Raw genomic sequence first — 19,714 nt, 5'->3', positions numbered from 1 at the left:
CAATCAGAGCTCCGCTTTGTGGAGAGAAGAGATGCGGGACAAGATGAAGAGATTGAGAGAAAAAGAAGCTGAGGTCATGGAGATGAGAGGGGAAGAGCAGGTACACAGAAAAAAAGTCAAATGTAACATCTTCAATCAACGCAAATGCTTGTTTGTTGCAAGTGAAACGCTCCTGTTCTACTGGCTGTTATCTATAATAACTTAGGTAATATTTACCCTTGTTTTTCACGGCTTAGTTTTTGCAGGGCCCAGAATGGGATTACATCCCTGTGCTGTTACACACAAACAAAAACTGATTGATCTGATCACATCAAACAATGTAAGCCTATTTCTACACATCTAAGCAGAATGTTCTTTGGTAATTACAGTGGAAGCTATAGGCTCAGTTTAACTATAATAAAAACCTAGCATAATTACAGTATCATAATATAGTTTTATTGTACAAATATATTATTGTATAAAACAAAATTTGCTTACATTTATGTACTGTTTCAGACACATGTATAATTTCCACTGACACGGTTTTAAAGCTATTGTTATCCAAAGTTCGCCCTCAAAATGTCTTAAAATGCACATATGTAAATCAGGGAAGTGCAATTTACCAACTTACTGTATGACTTCAACTATATAAAAAAAAAAAATAAAAAAAAAAAGAGTACAGAACCGTTTGTGGATAAAATGCTCCATTTATTTGTTTACCAACTTATTTATTATTTACACATTAGCATCCAACTTTATCCGCCACAGACTTAATATAATTACACTTTGTTCAAGGTAATATAACTTACGAATATGAAAAGACTGTGTTGTGTGTTTTCTGACTCTGGCCTACTGTAGCTGCCAGTCCACTGACCCACCACTGAATGAACTGAAATAACAGTATGATAAACATAAAGTCACAGGTGTGAACACACAAACACACCTTTAGAACATAAATACTTCTTTAGACTGTGTTGTGTTTGTTGACCAAATAGTTCTCTGAGAGTATAATTTACTGTGATACAGTGATGTGAGCAAAAAAAACAAAAAAACAAAAACAAAAAGGATATAAATAAACATACAGTATACTGTCAATATATACACAGGAAATGTAAAAACTCACTGATGACTCATTCTTTGTTGCAGCACCAATGATAGGTTTCCCCTGAAGAACCTACCACAAAGAAGGAAAAGCTACAAAATATGTAGTGTATCAAAAATGGTTCATAAATTAGAAATGACCAAACCAACATAAGTACTTATACAACATAACAAATCTTGATGTAACCGGTACATACAACACAAAGGCAAAAATGACTAACTTTAGCAACTATTCTAGAAAGCAAATGAGCAGGTAGAGGTAGAGCAGCATCTGTCAAGATGAACAGGCCCGGCTGGACAGGACCGAAGACAAACATATCATGAAAACAATGTAAAATATAGCCTTTGATTGGAAAATGAAATATTTAAAGCAGTCACACATTATCCACATGCTATTGCACTCATATAAACCTTTAGTTAGACAGTGCTCCTATGAAGAGGCCTGGCACACTCCTTCGGGTTTGGCCCCTGTGTAGGATGGTCTGGGTGTGTTTGGGCGTGAGGGGTGAGGGGGAGGTTTGAGTTTTGGGGTTTGGATAGGCTGCTGCTGCTTAGTGGGGCCCTACCCTGTGATCAGGGACAAATATGGGTCCATATACAGCCAACCTAAGCACCGTTTGACTGTAAATTAAAACATATTTTACACATTTATTTGATAAATATCGGTATACACTGTTCTCCTTTGGCCTTCTTGGCCTGGATGTTCCACAGAGATCGAGTTGTTCCTCATAGGTCTGCCTTCAACTGAACACTGGGTATTTGCTACTCTCACAAAGTCCCATTTGCACTCTACAACGAACTTGACAAACTCCCATGGACACTTGCTCCAGCTTGGTATTCAAGCTTTTCTTTGGTAGACAGCCATTTTTAAACAGTCTTGCATTTAAATAGTTTATGTAAGTAGGTCACAGGACGGTGCTGTTGGTGTCAGAGGAAGCAGACTGGACCGATTTCTATATGTTGCTGACTGTTGGGCTGTGATGTGGGAAATTCCTGCATGTCTACAATAGGTAGCTGACGACTGTCCTGAGTATGGAAGAAGAAACGTGACTGGTGCCAGCTGCCATCTTGGATCTGACAGAGGAAGGATGAAGGAATAGAAAAGATGAGTCAAATGATTCGTATTCCAAATTTACAATATACATTTCATACATATCATATTTGATATATTAATATGAAAAATGTTTTATTCGCTGGATAAACATATCAAACATAATGGTTCCTTCAACATAAAAAGAGCTGTGTTGTGGAACTATCTGCAAAGCAGCTCTGTCCAAATCTCTTTATTCCCAGATATCTATAAAGGTTATCAATGCTTGGGACACTCCAAGAGAATGAGGAACAAATGAAAATCCTGTAGGCCAAAACAAATAATGTGTTGGATCACTTCTCTGTCCTGCCTGTTACCTTGCACTCGTCTTGTAGCACATGTGGTTCAAGTAGTGTGTCTTTCTCAAACATCTGTTTGTTCCAGCCACGAAAACGAAGTGTGGAGTTTTCTTTGTGTGTGGTTCCGGTGGAGGTGAAGCTGTCCATTGTGACATAAGGTGGATCATTCAGGCAGTGGAGTGTGATGCTGTGGCTGGCCTCAGTGCTTAATAAATGGAGAAATTTCATTTGGACTTTCCCTACATCAAACACCATCTGTGGGAGAGAGAGCAGAAGATGTAGTGTGACTAATCTGTCATGCTAACCACAGTATGATAAGACTTTCAAATGACTGAAAAAATTACATAATACACAGTGTAGAGGATGGTTGCTGTTGCTGGCTATCTAAATGGAAATATTTGGGATACATTAATCTAAACCTTTGAAATACACACTGAAGGTTAGGGGCTTAAATTAATATCAGTGATGCTCTAATGTACAGTCTATTCTAGATGTGGTAAGGCTCAAAGGTGAATGTCACAACAAATACTCTCCTGTCCAGTCATGGGAAGATTCAACTTTTAGTTATCTCACCATTTCTCTATATTTTAGCTTTATGGAAAGTCATAGTTCAAATATCCCCTCTATTCAGCATCTTGAGGGTCAAAACTATTTTTATCACTTCATTGTTACCTTATTAGAGGCCAGTGGATGTAAGCAGGTCTGTCCCCCTGCGGTAAAGTTGCAAAAGACCTTGAAGGCGTCAGAAGTACAGCCCAGATTTGGATCAATCCAGAACCAATCTGAAAGTCCCCATTCAGACAGAAGACATAGGAAGAAAAGGACAGGGAGAGCAAGACAAGTGGTTTTATAAAAGTATATACACACCTGTCTATATGCCTATAAAGTTGTACAAAAAACATGTTATGAAAATCCTGCCATCCCATCCTTTTAATACCAGGTGGACAAGTCTCACCATCTTTGAGCTTGTGTTGACAGTCCAGCAGATCTTTACATACACGAGCTGGGTTCTCCTTTGTGCCCAGAGGCTTTTTGATGCTATCAATCACACTGCTCAGGTAACGCAGAGTCTTCACTATCTCCGTATTCTGGTCTTGCAGGGACATCTCTGTGTTCTGGAAACTCTGGTTAAGAATGAGAACAACAACACTGTGAAACTCCTACATGATATAGCAAATCCCTTGATTGCAGTTACAACACCAACAAGTGAAAAATAAAATTTGTGTAGAACTTTGAAGTCTCAACCATACATCTGCCAACTTCTCTGCCATCCATCCACAATCCGCCCATGCAGCCCTACATGCAGTACACTGAGAGCATTAAGTGTCTTACCTCTGTCCTGAGGGCAGCATTAGAGTCTGATAGACTGTAGACTGCTGAGTCATCGTATATCTGCCTCTGGATTGAAAATCAGCATATTTAGTTTAATGAAAAACATAACAGGTCCAGTATCCTGTTCCTTATTAAACTGAAAGATTTTAATCCATAGGCTTCTTCAATGGTTACAGAAATCATGGAAGTTTCATTACACGTCCAGTTTATAGAGAAAACTTTAATAGAATCAGAGCACACTTTAATACCAGAGAAAAGCAGTAAAATAAGTCTTCCATCAACAAACCATCACATTCCTGACTTCAGTAGGGGGGAAGACTAACACATTCCACTCAGCATAAACACAGTTATCACATAATATGTATCAACAAAAGAGGCATCTGACAGACTTAGTTTTTCTGGGCTCTTCAAATTGTTCAAGCAAGACAAGGCCATTCAGATAGCAAAAAGCTACACTTTATCCAGAGTTATGACAGATTAAAGATGTGTGGGGGGTTTCTATCACATCCTCAGAAAAGGCTCATCATTTATCTCCACTGTCAATGCTACTGAACAAAATTACAAAGATTGTTTTTCCATGTCTTATCACTGGCCCAAATGATTTGTTGGCTCATCTATAGTTTAGCAAATAAGCAATAAAATTCTTTCCCTGGCTTTAGAACATCCTGTCTTTGCTCTGCTGTCAAAGAAATGGAGACTTTTCTCTCATTCTCTGAAAAGTCTGGGGCAGGCACAAATCTTGGGTTGCAGAAGAGATGTAACAGGATTACTCTCCAGCCAGAATGAGATGAAGACAGAACAAGATGAGGACACTGGGTTTAATCAAATGTAAACTATATTTAAAAAACAAATGACCAGAGAGCTTTTTCCTCTAAGTTTATGGCCCAAATCCTCTGTCTTTTAAATTAATCTCACAACATCCTGGTTTCTAAAAACATCCTGTCTGCCTGTCTATAAGTGACATGAAGCACTTACTGTTGGACCTGGAGCACCAGGAGGTCCCTATGGAAGGAAGAAAGAAAATGACAGTGAAATATTATCCCATTGTGGTTGTGGTCATTTAACTTTCTAGTCAATCATGTATGTGTCAGTGGCTCTGTGAAGCCACATTATAGGGAGATGTATGAGTGTGCAACTTTAGGACTAAAGTAGTCTTAGTATTTTATAATATATACATAAATCTAGAAATAAAAAAACAATAACTACACTAGTTGTCCTAACACTAGTGCCACCCCTTGAAATTAAAGCCTTGCATGCAGTACACTAATTACACTAAATCAGTTCTTCTTTGTTGCTGTAGAACAGTAGTTGCTAGTGGCTTTACAGTGCAACTTCCTGTGTGGCCTACTGTCTTAGAGTGATGAAGAAGAATTGATTTTTAGGAAAACAGCTGTTTTATCTGGGTGTGAAACTATAAGGTCTATTAATAAATTACAAGGTATCGGATCAGTTAATATACTGTTGTACTCACCGATACCCTATACCATATGTTTGGCTGTATTGGGGGCATTTTCCATACATAGTGTCAGTATCGGAACAACTCTACTATAAATCTTCACAATTAGAAATATCACAGAACTTTATTGTTATAGTAATAGAGTACTGTATGTATATTATTAAGCTGAAATGTGATCATGGTGTTAACACTTACTCTGGGTCCTGGAGTTCCCTGTGGTCCTTGAGGGCCCTGAAAGTGTTTGAAAGACAATATTTATTAAAAATGATGTAGAAATTATATTTTGTGATTATGTAAATACTAATACTAAACCTTACCGCATTACTAGTTGAAAGCTTTAAAAAATAATGTGTATTGGATAATTCATGTACAGCATCACAGTGAGCAGTATGGGACTAAAAGAACAGACTTGTCAATCATCCTCTCCCTTCACCTTTCTCTATGATGCTGTGTTGAATAGCAGTGGGTTTTGTACTGTGTATCACACTGTGCACGGTCACCTACTGCCCCCTCTGGCTGACTAGGGACCAAACACTGTTCTATAGTAGCTATTGTGCCAGGGGCAGCTGGACTTTATTAAGTCTGTTGGTGGGTTTTCAGGTAGTTCACGTACAATAGTGCTAAGGCGGTCTCAGACTTTTGGACCCCACTGTAAGTGAGCGTGAGCACATATCTGACATCAGTGTTTGAGAAAAAGGCTAGAAGAAGGGCCCATTGTGTACACTGTTTGTATGTGTGGTAGTGAAAATTTCAGAGGGAATTAAGCTTAACTGAACATCTTGCTACAGTTTATATTACAGAGTGGGAGCAGGGATATACAAGTGAATTATGTGGATTGCACTGTGGTTTGCCATGCTAACATTTTGACAAGGCATTTCCTTTACAGTGTTTACATAAGAGAGTCTGTGAGTACTGTAAGGCCCCACAGCAAGCTCTGGGACACACGGAGTAACAGCTCTTTTCACTATGACTCAACCATAGCGATCTGCTGTCACTTTACGACAGTAACAAAACTACCACGGAACCCCAACTAGCAGTCATGCATCTTTAAACACAGCCTTTGTCGTTAGGTCATTCAGAAAAAAAAAACAAAAAAACACCCACAATCTGCTTTGAGGTGGCGCCGTGATAACTAGCCAAGTAATGCTAAATCAGTGTGGAATTTGCAAGTCTGACACTTCAGTAGAGTGTAATCAGGATATAATAACATGGTATATCGGCATGTAATCATACGTAGTGTAAATCATTATCGTATCATCTTGACAGACATTTCAGTTTCTGTTTATAAGAATGAACCAGATATTACCATTTCGCCACTGCTTCCTTTTGGACCCCTTAGCCCCTGTGAAAAAGAAAAATAACAACATGAAATGTACAGCATTTTATCCCACTCTGTAATCTATATAATCTTGAATTCCATTAATTAACACACAGCTGATTTTATTAAAACAAAATCTCATTACTTACATTGTGTCAAAAGCTTTCTCATTTCTACAGACATTTCTGACCATTATCTTATGATAACCATCTTGTCAATACACAATTCTCATTTACGGACACACAAACACACACAGAAACGTACAGGTTTCCCCATTGGGCCGATCATTCCTTCAGGGCCAACAGGTCCAGAGAATCCCTGAAACAAACCACAGGATTGGGGATAATTAAGTCTGTCTGAATTTACATCACAAGAGTGACACTGCTGAGAAGATGGTTACAACATCAAGTGTCCTGGGTTAATTACAATTAAAGGTGTATGTGCATTTTGCTTACAGTATATCTTCATAAGCGCTTGATTACATAACTGGGCAGAAGTGAACCCCGTACATTTTAAGGGGTCTTGTATTCCTTTTCACACTATTCCTTTCTTCGTGTTTGATTACAAGCAGTACAATGCCTACTGGTTCTCTCTTTATTAAAACTTACCAGAGTACCCATAGGGCCTTTAGGGCCAGGGAAGCCTCTAAATCCCCAATCACCATTCGGTCCCTGTTTGAAGGAAAAGGAGCTCCTGTCAGTTAATACATGTCATTACAAAGGGACAATACACTCAGGGACTCTCATATTTTGCTATGTTTAATCATTTCTACTCAGTTTTCCAATGGCTGTTGGTTAGCTAATGAGTGTCTTACCTTCGGCCCTGGAAAGCCCTGTAAACCAAACATCCCAAGATCTCCTGATTCCCCCTACAAGCAGAAAAGACATTCACATCATAGCAACAGAGGACTCTTACCTTTCTCACAGTAACACAGGGACGTATTATGCATTTCACACACACCATAAAGGATATACAATTAGTCTGTGAGGGATTTCTTTTTCATAATATTTTATACCCACACAGATGCTCTACATACAGAAGAGACACACTGAGTTGGTCTTTAAAAATGTCTTTGTTCATTTCAAAATACCTGGAGCACACACATAAGGTTTTATGTCTGGATATAAAGTAGTTCCAAACCACATTCACACATCTTCCAGAGTCAGAGTGGAGTTAGGTGTCTGCACCCTGCACTGTGTCTGAGTGCTGTCTGTCGTCCAGGGTGGCAGGGACTATGTTTGTACAGCCAGTCATCCACATCCTCTAGACAGCTCCACTTTCAGCCCAGCGACTTTGGCCGAGAAACTCTATTCACTGAAAAGTGGAAAGGGATCTGACCCAAGGGCCTAAGTCTGCTCTCTGTTTCACAAGCATCAATGGAGCTAACTGGTGGAGGGAGGGGAGGACGAGGGATTGAATGTTGTTCCTTTTTTTTCTCCTTTTTCAGGAGTTACATAAGTAAAGTGGAGCACCTCTTTTTCAGGTCTCTGGAGTGTGAGTATCTTACATAACTTGGCCTTAACAGGCGCAATGTTTCCATTCCTGGTCTCGCCCACATAATTTGTTACTCCACTCAGGGTGGAAAAGTGTCAGATGCACACATTTTTAACCACACCACAGATTGGCTACCTAACCCCCTGAAGCTATTTTTAGAGAGGTATTAAAGAATAAAGAATACACTTATAAAACCCCCTTTTAACAAGTATAATCCTGGGGATGGTATCAATTTAAGAAAAGCTATGCAGTGATCTACACTGTTATGACTTTAAAATTGCAGTTTATATATTGAAAGCACACCATTTAAACGAACATTAATGAAAAAGGTATGAATCTGAAGATAAAACATTACAAATACACATCAAGGCTAAAATAGAAGTACAGAGTAGAACAACTTTTACATACAATATTCACATTATTGGGAGGATTTTTTTCTACATAATTTATCTGTCATGTATCTTGCAATACAAACCTGTTGGGACAATCCCTTTTCATGTGAATAGTTCACTTCTACTTGATTTTTTTTTTTTTTAAACTTAATTTTTGATGTTGTAGAACGACTGATAGTCGTCAATACTGTATGTGTGAATGACACAGGACAGATCTGAACCTCAAACATGTGCCAGTTTCCCCATGAAATAACCTCACCACAATGTCTACAACAATATTGTTGTTACATGATTATTCCAGGTTATGGAAATAAACCTGAAGCCTATTTTAAGATGGAGTTTGCTTTACATCACAAATGTCTGTATACACTTACTGGTTGTCCTTTGGGTCCTGGGTCACCTTTCCTGCCCTGGTCACCAGTAGCCCCCTGTATGCCATTGTTTCCTGAGGCTCCCTTGTCTCCCGGTAGGCCTGATTCACCCTGAACCAACAAAAGTCATAGTTAAAAATGTTAGTATAATTTTGAAAACTGCTCCTTCACCAGGGATGTTTTTGATTGGCCAGACAGACTGCTACAATGAATTAGATCACTATTATTGTTTTCACCTTCTGACCAGGAGGTCCTCTTTCTCCAGGTAGTCCAGGAAGTCCAACCTCTCCTCTGGGGCCTGGACGTCCAGCAAATCCCTCCAGTCCCACCAAGCCTCTCTGACCCTGTATATACACCACAGATGGTGTCAATGAAATTATATCAATGTCTAATAAAAATGTTAAATCAAGAGTATGGTTACATTTAAAAAGTTTTTTTTACTATGAAAAAAATAGTTTAATGAAATGTGAGACAAAAGATTGAAGTAAACTAAAGGTTTATTGTTAAAGGTACCCTGTAAGAATTGTATAGAAAAGCTTGTATCCTTGAGGCCGCTCAAAAATGGGCAAGTACAACATTGGCAAAGCAGATTTTGAAGATATTTTGGAACCTGTATTGTTTACATCGATATTTACAGCTAGCTACAGTGACTATACTCAAGTACTCCAGTAAGACAATAGGACTGAAAATAATCAGGGCAAGAAATCACGCAGATGGGAAAAAAAGAAACAAAAAACAAAGACAGGAAATAAAACCATAACAGACACAACAAGGAAGGTCATTTCAAAATAAAAACGCAAAGAGTCACTCAGAGGGGCAAATCATGACAGTTGTCAACAGAGTAAAACATGCTTAAGCAGTAGCATGGTCCTTTAACCAAGGAACACAACACAAATCTCTGTGATGAGTGTTTTGGAAAGCTGAAATTGTCATTTTAATATATGAGGTTAATTGCTTGATGATGAATGCCTTTGTATGCAGGCCATTGCTATGAAAAAAAACAGCTCATCAATTAATTCATGAAATTATTATTGTTAATTGTTTTTTTACTTTTTTAATTAAATGTTTCAATTTCAATGTTTATTTCAATAAATCCAAACACATTCCTAATTTTGTTGTACAGTCATAGCTGTAAACCACAGTACTCAAGTCCTCTGGCCTCTCCTGGTTATCATATTTCTGAACAGCGTATTCCTAAAGTGTACTCATTAAACTGACTGCATGTCACCGAGTTGCTTTCTAACACTGCAAACCACAGCGGTTTCCTGCTCCATCAGCAGTGTGGTGAGACAGACGGGAACGACTGATATTAGAATAACAGACTGAGTGGGTCGCTGCCTCAAACATGGCTTCTGTTCCTCGATCACGGTGAGGAGACTGGATAAGTCAGGGACCAGGTTGGAATTACACCGCTGTAGGTTTACTGGGTCAACCCCCAACCTGCAGGTGCTGGAAAGCTCCTGCCTAAGAAAAAGCCACTGTCTATCAGCTTAAGGTCACTCAGACTTAATTAAAACTGATCCATCAAACCGTCTCTCTCTCTCACACATGCACCACACACTCATACATTTAGGGGGGCACAGAGTTGGACAGAAGCCCAAAAAGAGGCACAGAATTATATTATAATTATTTATTGTGTCAGAACTGTTTTTGAGCTTTGATCAGGGTCCCCAAATGTGTAGCAGCACCCCTGCATGTATGCAGTTCCTACCTTCTTCCATGCTGACATGACACCGCTACTGAATTTCCTGATGTTATCAAATGTAGATGTGTCTTCTTTTGAGTGGCTGACTCAAAAACAGGAGTCTCCAAGAATAGCAACTGTCTGCTATTTTGGTGTTCTGGTAAATGTTACTGCTGGTGAAGCTTTGTTTACAGAGGATGACCTCTACTGCATTTCCTTCCTTTTGCTCAAAACTATTACACAATTGCACACAAAACGCAGAAAAGTTCCAAACCTATGATTTTTAAAAAGTCCAAAAAAATCCTACTGGCAATGTGAACAGGAATGAATATGCAGCAGATAATATGGTTAACGATGAATAAGAAGATAATTGACAATCATTATGGGAATAATGACTAACAAAGACAAGAGAATGAGAACTGCTCCCATCTCCAAAAACATCACATACAAGAAAAGGTCTCTGCGAATGACAAAGTATAACATTTAAATTTAAAACCAGTGTAGTTTTTTAATTATACAAAGTATTTTGTGTGATTTAAGTGCCGTGGCGTTATGGGACTCACTCTTCCAGTGAGAATCCATCAGTTCAAGTGAAAAACTTACAATGGCCAAAATTACACTTACTAGACCTTTACACAAAAGAATGTAAATGAAAGCCAGACGGAAAGGACTTTGTGCTTTTCAGCCAAGAGTTACAAAGCAAAGACATCCATGGATGAAATCTCAAATCACTCTGGCTGAACACTTATCTTAAATAAACCCACTGTGTCACAACCAGAAGAAGCCAATCAAATCAAACAAAGCATTTAATGATTAGTCAATCTAAACCACACGTCTCAGTCTTAAAACCAACAGACAGTAAAACAACAGTAACGTCTCAAGGAAACCATTGGGCACTCAGATGCAGTCAAATAAAAGAAGTGAGGGTAGTGAGGGCTATACTGTTGTATAACTAAACAAAGATCAAAAAAACAATTCGGTGATCAAGTTGTCTGCAACTTCATTTCACCTCTGCTATTCGGACTGCTGATTGTCTTCAGTGGATAACACTGAACTTGCTCCAACACTCCACTTGCTGTAGTGGAGCATAGGCGGCCACGGTTTAGCAAAGCGTACAGCTAAGAAAATTCAGTTATGAAAGTAAATCTTCTGATTCCTTCTGTGACCAACATTTATGGTGCTGAATAAGAATATTATCATCCCTGTCGTGACTGACACTAGTGGAAGATATAAATGAGCTTTGCCTTTTATATATTTAACAAATATATGGCTGGCAAGCAAATCAACCAACTTGGTACTTAAGGTGATACATGCAAGTTTTCTCTGCTGCCAAACGTGGCTTCTTGCTGCGAGAAGGTGGTGGCGGTGGTGAAAATGGTTGCTTGCCAAGAGTTTCAGCCATCGCTGTGTCTACAAGACAAGAGGTTAGAATAAAGAAGTAGCGTGGCCCAGAGGTCGTCTCTGGGCCACGCTACTTCATCTTCTCATGCTGAACTGAGGGCAGACTGGACGCTACAGTGAGTCACTATCGCAAAGTAGTATTACGAGACGGAACAGGGATAACTCATGAAGCGTGATCAGGAAAAAAGGAAAATGAGGCCCACATTGCTCTCAGAGCACACTAACATTGTAGGGACTCCACAAAATGTTCTGGAAATAGATATATATATATATTCTGCAGAAAAACAATATGAATAAACATAGTTGTGGGAACAAAGATCCAATTCCATGCACAGATTTTTCTTGTAACATCCATTTATAATACAGTGACATTTCCATTATTTAGAAAGTATGGAGAACACAATACAGGCTCCAGCTGCAGGATGTAACAATGGTAGGGAGGGAGGAGTTTGATTTAAGTGCTGATAACAGTAAAAATAATATGCATATCTCTGTCTAATGGTAAGAAAAAATACAGTAAAAGAAAGAGAATCATTTGATTTATGTGCTTCCTGACCTCCTTTATATTGGTTATTCCTTTGCAATAAATCATGCAATTTGGTACATCATCAAAACTACATCCATACTTTTGTGTCTGTATCATAATGTTGTTAATTACCTGACGTCCTTGTTTTCCTGTTAGTCCTGGTAAGCCAGTCAGTCCTGGGAGACCATCCAACCCTTGGTAACCATTCATTCCCATAAGTCCAGGTAAACCAATTGGCCCCTGGAAAATGACAGTGTCACTCAGACTCAGTCTAAGCCCAAGGGGGAATTTACAGACTCACCATAAGTGTATATCACTATTCTTACTATCAGAACAGATTTCAATACCCTAATTCTTCCTCTGAAGTCTCCAATACAGATTAAAGAATGCATTCTAGCAGACCTCAACCAAAAATATTTGCCAGCTTATATTATCACTATTGCCCTCTCTAGTTTTTATATGCATGTAGTGGTAACCAAATTGTTACCAAAGACTCTTAATTGTACTACTGCTGCTGTTTCTCTCTGAGCTATGGATTTAGTTGAGATGATGTGATACTCACTTCAATGCCAGGAGCGCCACTCAGCCCCCTTGCTCCTTTCTTTCCTGCTGAGCCCTGGATAAAGACACGCATGAAGAGTAAAACATACATAAGCATTCACAAAAACACACAAGGTTATACATCTCACTCACCTCTCATTGAAGAGAAGAAATTTTAAGACCATGTCTCATATGAGCCTCATGAAGAACCAAGCGAAAACTTCCTGGATTAAGTTTTTAATAATAGTACATGCACAATATATTATCATCCTTAATGACACAAACTTTAGAAACTTTTATTTATGTTGCATTTTTCAAAAAGACAAACAAGCTTCTAACAAAATAATTGCAAAATACATAGAAAACTCTTGTCTATCCTTTGAAACGATCCCTTTACTTCTTATAGTTTCTCTCATCGCCCTCATACAGTAAGTTATGTATGTACATTCCTAGAGCGATATCCCTCAAGGAATGCTTTACCAAAGCAGATAATTTGAAACAGGAATACAGCAGACCCTAAAAGTTTCCAGTGTTCCCTGGCACTATTTCGTTATTGATGTTTTTTAAACTGATGGGTCTATATGTTGCACGTGAAGGTACTGCTCAAACTCAGTTAAAGCTAAAGCCAAGATGAATAAATTAACTGAAATACTGCCATAGTATTTGAACTGGTTATATAATCACTCTTGCATACAAGCTGTTTCACATGTGGAAGAAAGTCAGCGATATCTGGAAACCTGTGAATACTTCACTATTCAAAAAGCTATGTGGAACTTGATTAAGGAGGCTCAAAGTTGTTTCACAGGGGAAAGGGAAGTTATGTAATCAGAAGGCCTCTGACAAGGTTGAGGACTCAAAATAACGACAGCTATGAAAGCAAAAACCGTCAGTTCAGGAAAGTCTGTTTTACCAAAAGATATCTGATTTCAGGCCAAAGGCTCAAATTTTGGGATGCAAGGTATTTAATAATCAAAGAGCAGAAGCAAAGGATCTTTGATAAACATCAATATGAAAAGTGGTGTGTGATAGGAGTCGAATCATGCATTCAGGGTAGTCATGATTACTTTCTGTATTTCTGTAGTTTAAAGCCTATTTCTACCACCTGGTCTCTGATACAGCAAAACAATTTTGTACTAACATGCTCATCTAGTGACGGGAGAAAAATTAATAAGGTGCTTTTGCCAAAGTCTGTGGTTGGTCTTATTCTGGCAGCAAACAGATTTTTCAGGTACAAACCCAGCCCAACCAAACCCAACCCTGCTGACAGTGGCTGAACAAGGCTATGTTAATAGATTTACTGGTTTTGTTAAGAGTAAAACCCCTATTTTATAGAAAAAAAAGCAGCCAGGTATTAAAAACGTTTTGGTACTGGAACCATCCATCTTATTTGCAGGGAGGAGACAAAGCTTATCACACTCTTTACCCTTTGATTTGCCCACTGAGGTGATATGCATGAACTCACCAGAGCTCCTGTCTCTCCTTTTGGGCCTGGTTCTCCAGGGAGGCCTGGTGATCCCTGAACATAGCAACAAAAAAACAATAATACTAAGACGTTACATGAATCCACACACTGTATGATGAACTGTTGAAACATTGCCTTTAAAATGGTTAGATTTTTTAGAAAAGCAACATACACGCAGTGGGGTTTGGTGACAAACTTGTCAAATTAGATTATCTATCTTCTTATCTACAGTGCTTCTTGATATGTACATTTTGGACACTCCCTGTGCCAACCTCAGGCCAAAATGTCTTAGCACGCAGGGTAGCTCATGGGCAGAACAAAACATATTTACATAATTAGCCTCACTACTGGTAAGGCCACGAAGAAAGGACGGTCGTCAGTATGTGTTTTTATCCTTTCCAACACTTTCAATCTTCTTACATCACCGTTTATAGTTAGTGTACCCCACCATGGCTACAAAAACCACTGGCGATTATGATGACAGGAAAATTGTTAAAAACGATATGATGTATGTGTATATATACACACATACATATACACACACATACATACATATATATATATATATACATTTATATATATATATATAACAGTGTAACAGAGCACAGGGTATATACATTATATGGACAAAATTATTGGGCCACCGACACATTACACCTACTGGAGCTTTTATGACATCCCATTCTAAATTCAGGCATTAATATGGAGTCCGCCCCCCCTTTGCAGCTACAACAGCTTCCACTCTTCTGGGAAGGCTTTCTACAAGATTTTGGAGTGTGTCCGTGGGAATTTTGCCCATTCATCCAGAAGAGCATATGTGAGTTCAGACTCAGACTCTGATGTTGGAAGAGAGGGCCTGGCTCGCAATCTCCGTTCTAGTTCATCCCAAAGGTGTTCGATGAGGTTGAGGTCAGGGCTTTGTGCGGGCCAGTCAAGTTCTTCCACATCAAACTCACCCAACCATGCCTTTATGGACCTGGCTTTGTTCAATGGGGCACAGTCATGCTGAAGAGACAGAAAAGGGCCTTCCCTCAACTGTTCCCACAAAGGTGGAAGCACAGAATTGTCCAAAATGTCTTGGTAAGTTGAAGCGTTAAGATTTCCCTTAACTAGAACTAAGGGGCATAGGCCAACCCCTGAGAAAAACAACCCCATAGCATTATCCCTCCTCCACAAAACTTTACAGTTGGCACAATGCAGTCAGGCAGGTAATGTTCTCCCGGCACTTGCCAGACCCAGACTCGCCCATCAGACTGCCAGATAGAGAAGCGTGATTTGTCACTCCATAATACACGTTTCCACTGCTCCAGAGTCCAGTGGCGGCGTGCTTTACACCACTCCATCTGACGGTTGGCATTGTGCTTGGTGATGTAAGGCTTGCATGCAGCTGCTCGGCCATGGAAACCCATGCCATGAAGCTCCTGGCGCACAGTTTTTGTACTGATGTTAATGCCTGAGGAGGTTTGGAACTCTGCAGTAATTGAGTCAGCAGAGCGTTGGTGACTTTTACGCACTACGGACCTCAGCACTCAGCGACGCCGCTCTGTAACTTCACGTGGTCTGCCACTTCAGTTGCTGTGGTTCCTAAATGCTTCCGCTTTGCAATAATACCACTCACAGTTGATCGTGGAATATATAGGAGGGAAGAAATCTCACAAACTGACGTTGGCGTCATATTACAATACCGCGCTTGAATTCAGTGAGCTTTTTAGAACAACCCATTTTTTCACAAATGTTTGTAAAGGCAGACTGCATGGCAGTTGCTTGATTTTATACACCTGTGGCAATGGGACTGAATGAATCACCTGAATTCAATGATTAAGAGGTGTGGCCCAATACTTTTGTCCATATAATTAATAGATAGATAGATAGATAGATAGATAGATAGATAGATAGATAGATAGATAGATAGATAGATAGATAGATAGATAGATAGATAGATAGATAGATAGATAGATAGATAGATAGATAGATAGAGGACTATTACTATCTATTCTGGTTACTGTAATATAGATATTTACTGACTTACCGGTGGGCCTTGTGGTCCAACAGTCCCACGAGATCCAATGGTACCAAAATGGCCCTGAAACACAATATTGGTATATTTTGATATACAAATTTCTCAATCCTCATACTGTAAAGGAATGTGCTCTCTTACAAGCTCCACAGCATCAAAACAATATATGAGAGTTTCTAATGTATGTTCTTAATGTATTTATACTATTAAAACATACCACAGGAGGCTCTTACCAAACAGGATCTATAACTTCTGCACTCAGATGGATTGCATTGGAAGCCAAGAGTGACCTATTAGGGCATTTATCAAAGTCTGGGGAATCATGACACAACTGCCAAACTAAATGGTAGTTTTTATGACAATGAACCTGACTGGAAAATGGAAATGGGTCAAACAGTTTGGACCATAGTATGAGATACAGTACTTATTGACTGAAATGTGTCCTAGGCACAATGTATTAAAAGTACTTTTGCTGTCATCCAGCACACAAGAAGGATGCTTAAAAAGTCATTCACTCTACATTAGGGGAATTTGAGTAAGGTCTTGAGAGGTTCTGGCAGGATTTAACTATTTGAAAAAGGATGCTTGCAGACCCTGAGTTTTGGTAACTGTTTTGTCAAACTTCTTATGATAACACATCTAAACAGTACATTGCTTTGATCAGAAAAGTCAATTTCTTGTTGTATTTGCCTGTTCAAAATTTTGTAACTGCACACCACATTTGTAGATGCTGTCAAAGCCTAACATAAACACCAAATGGTCAAATCAGAGTAACACATATTCCGCATTGTTTGCACTGTGTATGCGTGCATGTGCGTGTGTGCGTGCGTGCATGCATGCATATGTGTGTGTGTGTGTGTGCAAAGAATCCTGTGTCTGTAAGGCATGAAGTGACTAATACACCAGATTATTCCTGGGAAATTGGTAATCCTTTCCAACATGTGTGGTCTGCCCTTATCTGAACAGAGCAGGCTTTCAAAATGGCACCAAAAGAGTATGAACAACAATCATACAGACAAGCACCCTGAGTGGTGACTGTGTGGTATGTCTGATGTTGATTTAATGGTTTTGTCTACCTGATACCCTTCATCCCCTGGCTCTCCACGCTCTCCTCGTTCTCCTGGGGGCCCCTGTGTAGACACAGATGCACACAAATGAACGCACATACTGTATACGCATGCCTTAATTTATAACCACAAAGCTTCAATTGAGCTGGGCAGCTACTTAAAGACACAGTCACTTCTCAGGCTAACACAGATGAAACGTATTCTATAGATGAACTCTGAGTCTGGATCTTTACTGGAATCAAATGGAAAGGCGTAGGTTCACCTTGAACCTTCCTTTTCAGCCAGTCTTGGTCAGGGCTGCATCGAGACTACAATTGTCTACAATTGTGTTGCTAATGCTGTGCACTGCGATACTGTGCCAACTTGGTCATCCAATACTATTCATATGGCAGGTTGCTATCTATACCTTTGTAGACATCCAGTAACTGTGATTGTTCATGCAATGTAGGCCTGTCTCAGTGGTCATGTACAGTGCTGGGAATGTGTCTCAATGTGCATAAGTGGCACTGTATAACTGTGAACTTAAACTATTCTATTATGGATCAGTTTAAGAACATGAACCAAGTTAATCTTAAACTTTACCCTGATGTGTAAAAACCCTTGTTAAACATTTTCTGTAAATGCTCAGCCTGCAGTGAACAGAAAAGATCTGAGTCACACCGATTGATAATCAGGGTCCATATGCATGACAGATTTAAAAACACAAACACTGATACATTATTGTCAATCCGGTCGGACAAAGAGAGAATACTTGGTGCTGAATCAGGAGCTGATCCGGATTAACTTGTACTTCCAGTGTCAATCTAGTGTTTAAGCAGCTTGGACCTGAACAGAGCGAGGAGTGTTAGGGACCAGAAAGGAGAGTTTAAAGGAAAGCAAGACCTACTGGTTCACCTAAGGGCCCTGGTAGTCCTGGGGTCTTATTGTCCTCGCCTGGGTAACCCTGGAATGTAACAAACAAATACACAATCACACATGCATACATGCAGACACAAGATTTTGCAACCACATAGCCAATAGAAGAACTTATAAACCATAAACCATCCAAATCAAAGTACTAAAATAATTCAATTTCAAACATTACTTATCATTTTACCTTTTCGCCTTTAGGTCCTGGTGGTCCAATGGGCCCAGGCTTGCCAGGGTGACCCTAAAAAAAGAGAAAGCTGATTATTGTATTCAACAAAGCCACCATACTTCTACTGGCTACAGCATGTTTCTCTGGGAAACATGAGTTCCACTGTGAGGGCTGTCAGCATATTAATCAGAGCTGCTGATATAAATACAGTTCCTTTTAAGGAAGCTCTTACATTCTGTCACTTAAGGATTTAGGTTTTGGCATAGACTCAGAAATCACTCAGCAACCAGAGTGAAGTGTGAAGGAGTCTGAGAACCTTTATACACAAGCACATACACATTCACAAAAACGGACAAAATGAACTTGAGGTGCCCTTTTCAAGTTATGCAACCTAAACCCAGTATTATTGGCATTGATCAGGCTGTGGTGTTGCCTGGAAAAATGAGCCTGTAGACTTCATCGTGTTCACCTCTTGTCTTTGCTCTGGTATTTATTTGTGTAATACTTTTAAAAGGATTTTTTCCCTGCTATTTTCTTTTATTTGAATAATTAATGGTGAAGAGTAATGGGGAATATAAGAGTGGCAGGGATGATGTGTAATGTTCTCCACCAGACTCAAACTCTGGATGTCTCCAGCTCATGCTAGGCTTGGAGCACAAAGCTACCAGGGGAGGTGAGTTAGCTAGATTGAAATTACTTCCAACAGCTATGTGGACTTGAGATCTGTATCTGAAGGATTTATGAAGTTCCTCAAGGCAGGATTACATTTCAGGGATAATCCAAGAATAGCTCTTTTTTTACTTCAACCCATGTTCTTGATTTTAGGGGAATCTGGGTTTGTCTACACAGAGTTATGTGGATAGCTCAGAAATCCTACTAAGATAAGTAAGATAGGCCCCCAGTGAATGTAAGCATAGTGAGATGTGCTGAGCCAATACTCAGGTTAGTCTATTTTCTGACCACAAACAACCACAGGTAGGAAAAACTCACTGTGTATCCTGCCAGTCCTGGTTGTCCTTCCATCCCCATGACTCCAGGCCGACCCTGGATGCAATGCAGAAAATGAACACAAAATAAGACTCTGAATTGGTTCTAATGTTGTTTGTT

The 19,714-nt window shown here is 39.4% G+C and overlaps 1 protein-coding gene across 1 annotated transcript in view; it reads right to left on the bottom strand.

Annotated features, from left to right (window-relative positions):
- Positions 1 to 666: 666 nt before the first annotated feature.
- col24a1 (collagen type XXIV alpha 1) overlaps positions 667 to 19,714 on the bottom strand; it is an 89,653-nt gene continuing 70,605 nt past the window's right edge. Inside the window, exons 40-60 of the mRNA XM_023394530.2 lie at positions 19,598 to 19,651; positions 18,626 to 18,679; positions 18,416 to 18,472; positions 17,539 to 17,592; positions 16,475 to 16,528; positions 14,446 to 14,499; positions 13,006 to 13,059; positions 12,576 to 12,683; positions 9,069 to 9,176; positions 8,836 to 8,943; positions 7,390 to 7,443; positions 7,184 to 7,246; positions 6,840 to 6,893; positions 6,564 to 6,599; positions 5,453 to 5,488; positions 4,777 to 4,803; positions 3,802 to 3,867; positions 3,425 to 3,593; positions 3,142 to 3,251; positions 2,488 to 2,724; positions 667 to 2,154 (exon numbers count right to left, since the gene is read on the bottom strand). Coding sequence (XP_023250298.1) covers positions 2,008 to 2,154; positions 2,488 to 2,724; positions 3,142 to 3,251; positions 3,425 to 3,593; positions 3,802 to 3,867; positions 4,777 to 4,803; positions 5,453 to 5,488; positions 6,564 to 6,599; positions 6,840 to 6,893; positions 7,184 to 7,246; positions 7,390 to 7,443; positions 8,836 to 8,943; positions 9,069 to 9,176; positions 12,576 to 12,683; positions 13,006 to 13,059; positions 14,446 to 14,499; positions 16,475 to 16,528; positions 17,539 to 17,592; positions 18,416 to 18,472; positions 18,626 to 18,679; positions 19,598 to 19,651 — 1,704 coding nt within the window. The 3' untranslated portion in view covers positions 667 to 2,007. The remainder of the gene's footprint in view (positions 2,155 to 2,487; positions 2,725 to 3,141; positions 3,252 to 3,424; positions 3,594 to 3,801; positions 3,868 to 4,776; positions 4,804 to 5,452; positions 5,489 to 6,563; positions 6,600 to 6,839; positions 6,894 to 7,183; positions 7,247 to 7,389; positions 7,444 to 8,835; positions 8,944 to 9,068; positions 9,177 to 12,575; positions 12,684 to 13,005; positions 13,060 to 14,445; positions 14,500 to 16,474; positions 16,529 to 17,538; positions 17,593 to 18,415; positions 18,473 to 18,625; positions 18,680 to 19,597; positions 19,652 to 19,714) is intronic.

This window comes from Seriola lalandi, unplaced genomic scaffold (assembly GCF_002814215.2).
Source record: "Seriola lalandi dorsalis isolate HSWRI2012SDOR001 ecotype SW California unplaced genomic scaffold, Sedor1 jcf7180002054949, whole genome shotgun sequence".
In the NCBI taxonomy this organism is placed as follows: Eukaryota; Metazoa; Chordata; class Actinopteri; order Carangiformes; family Carangidae; genus Seriola; species Seriola lalandi.
This window is presented reverse-complemented; position numbering and strand designations above follow the sequence as displayed.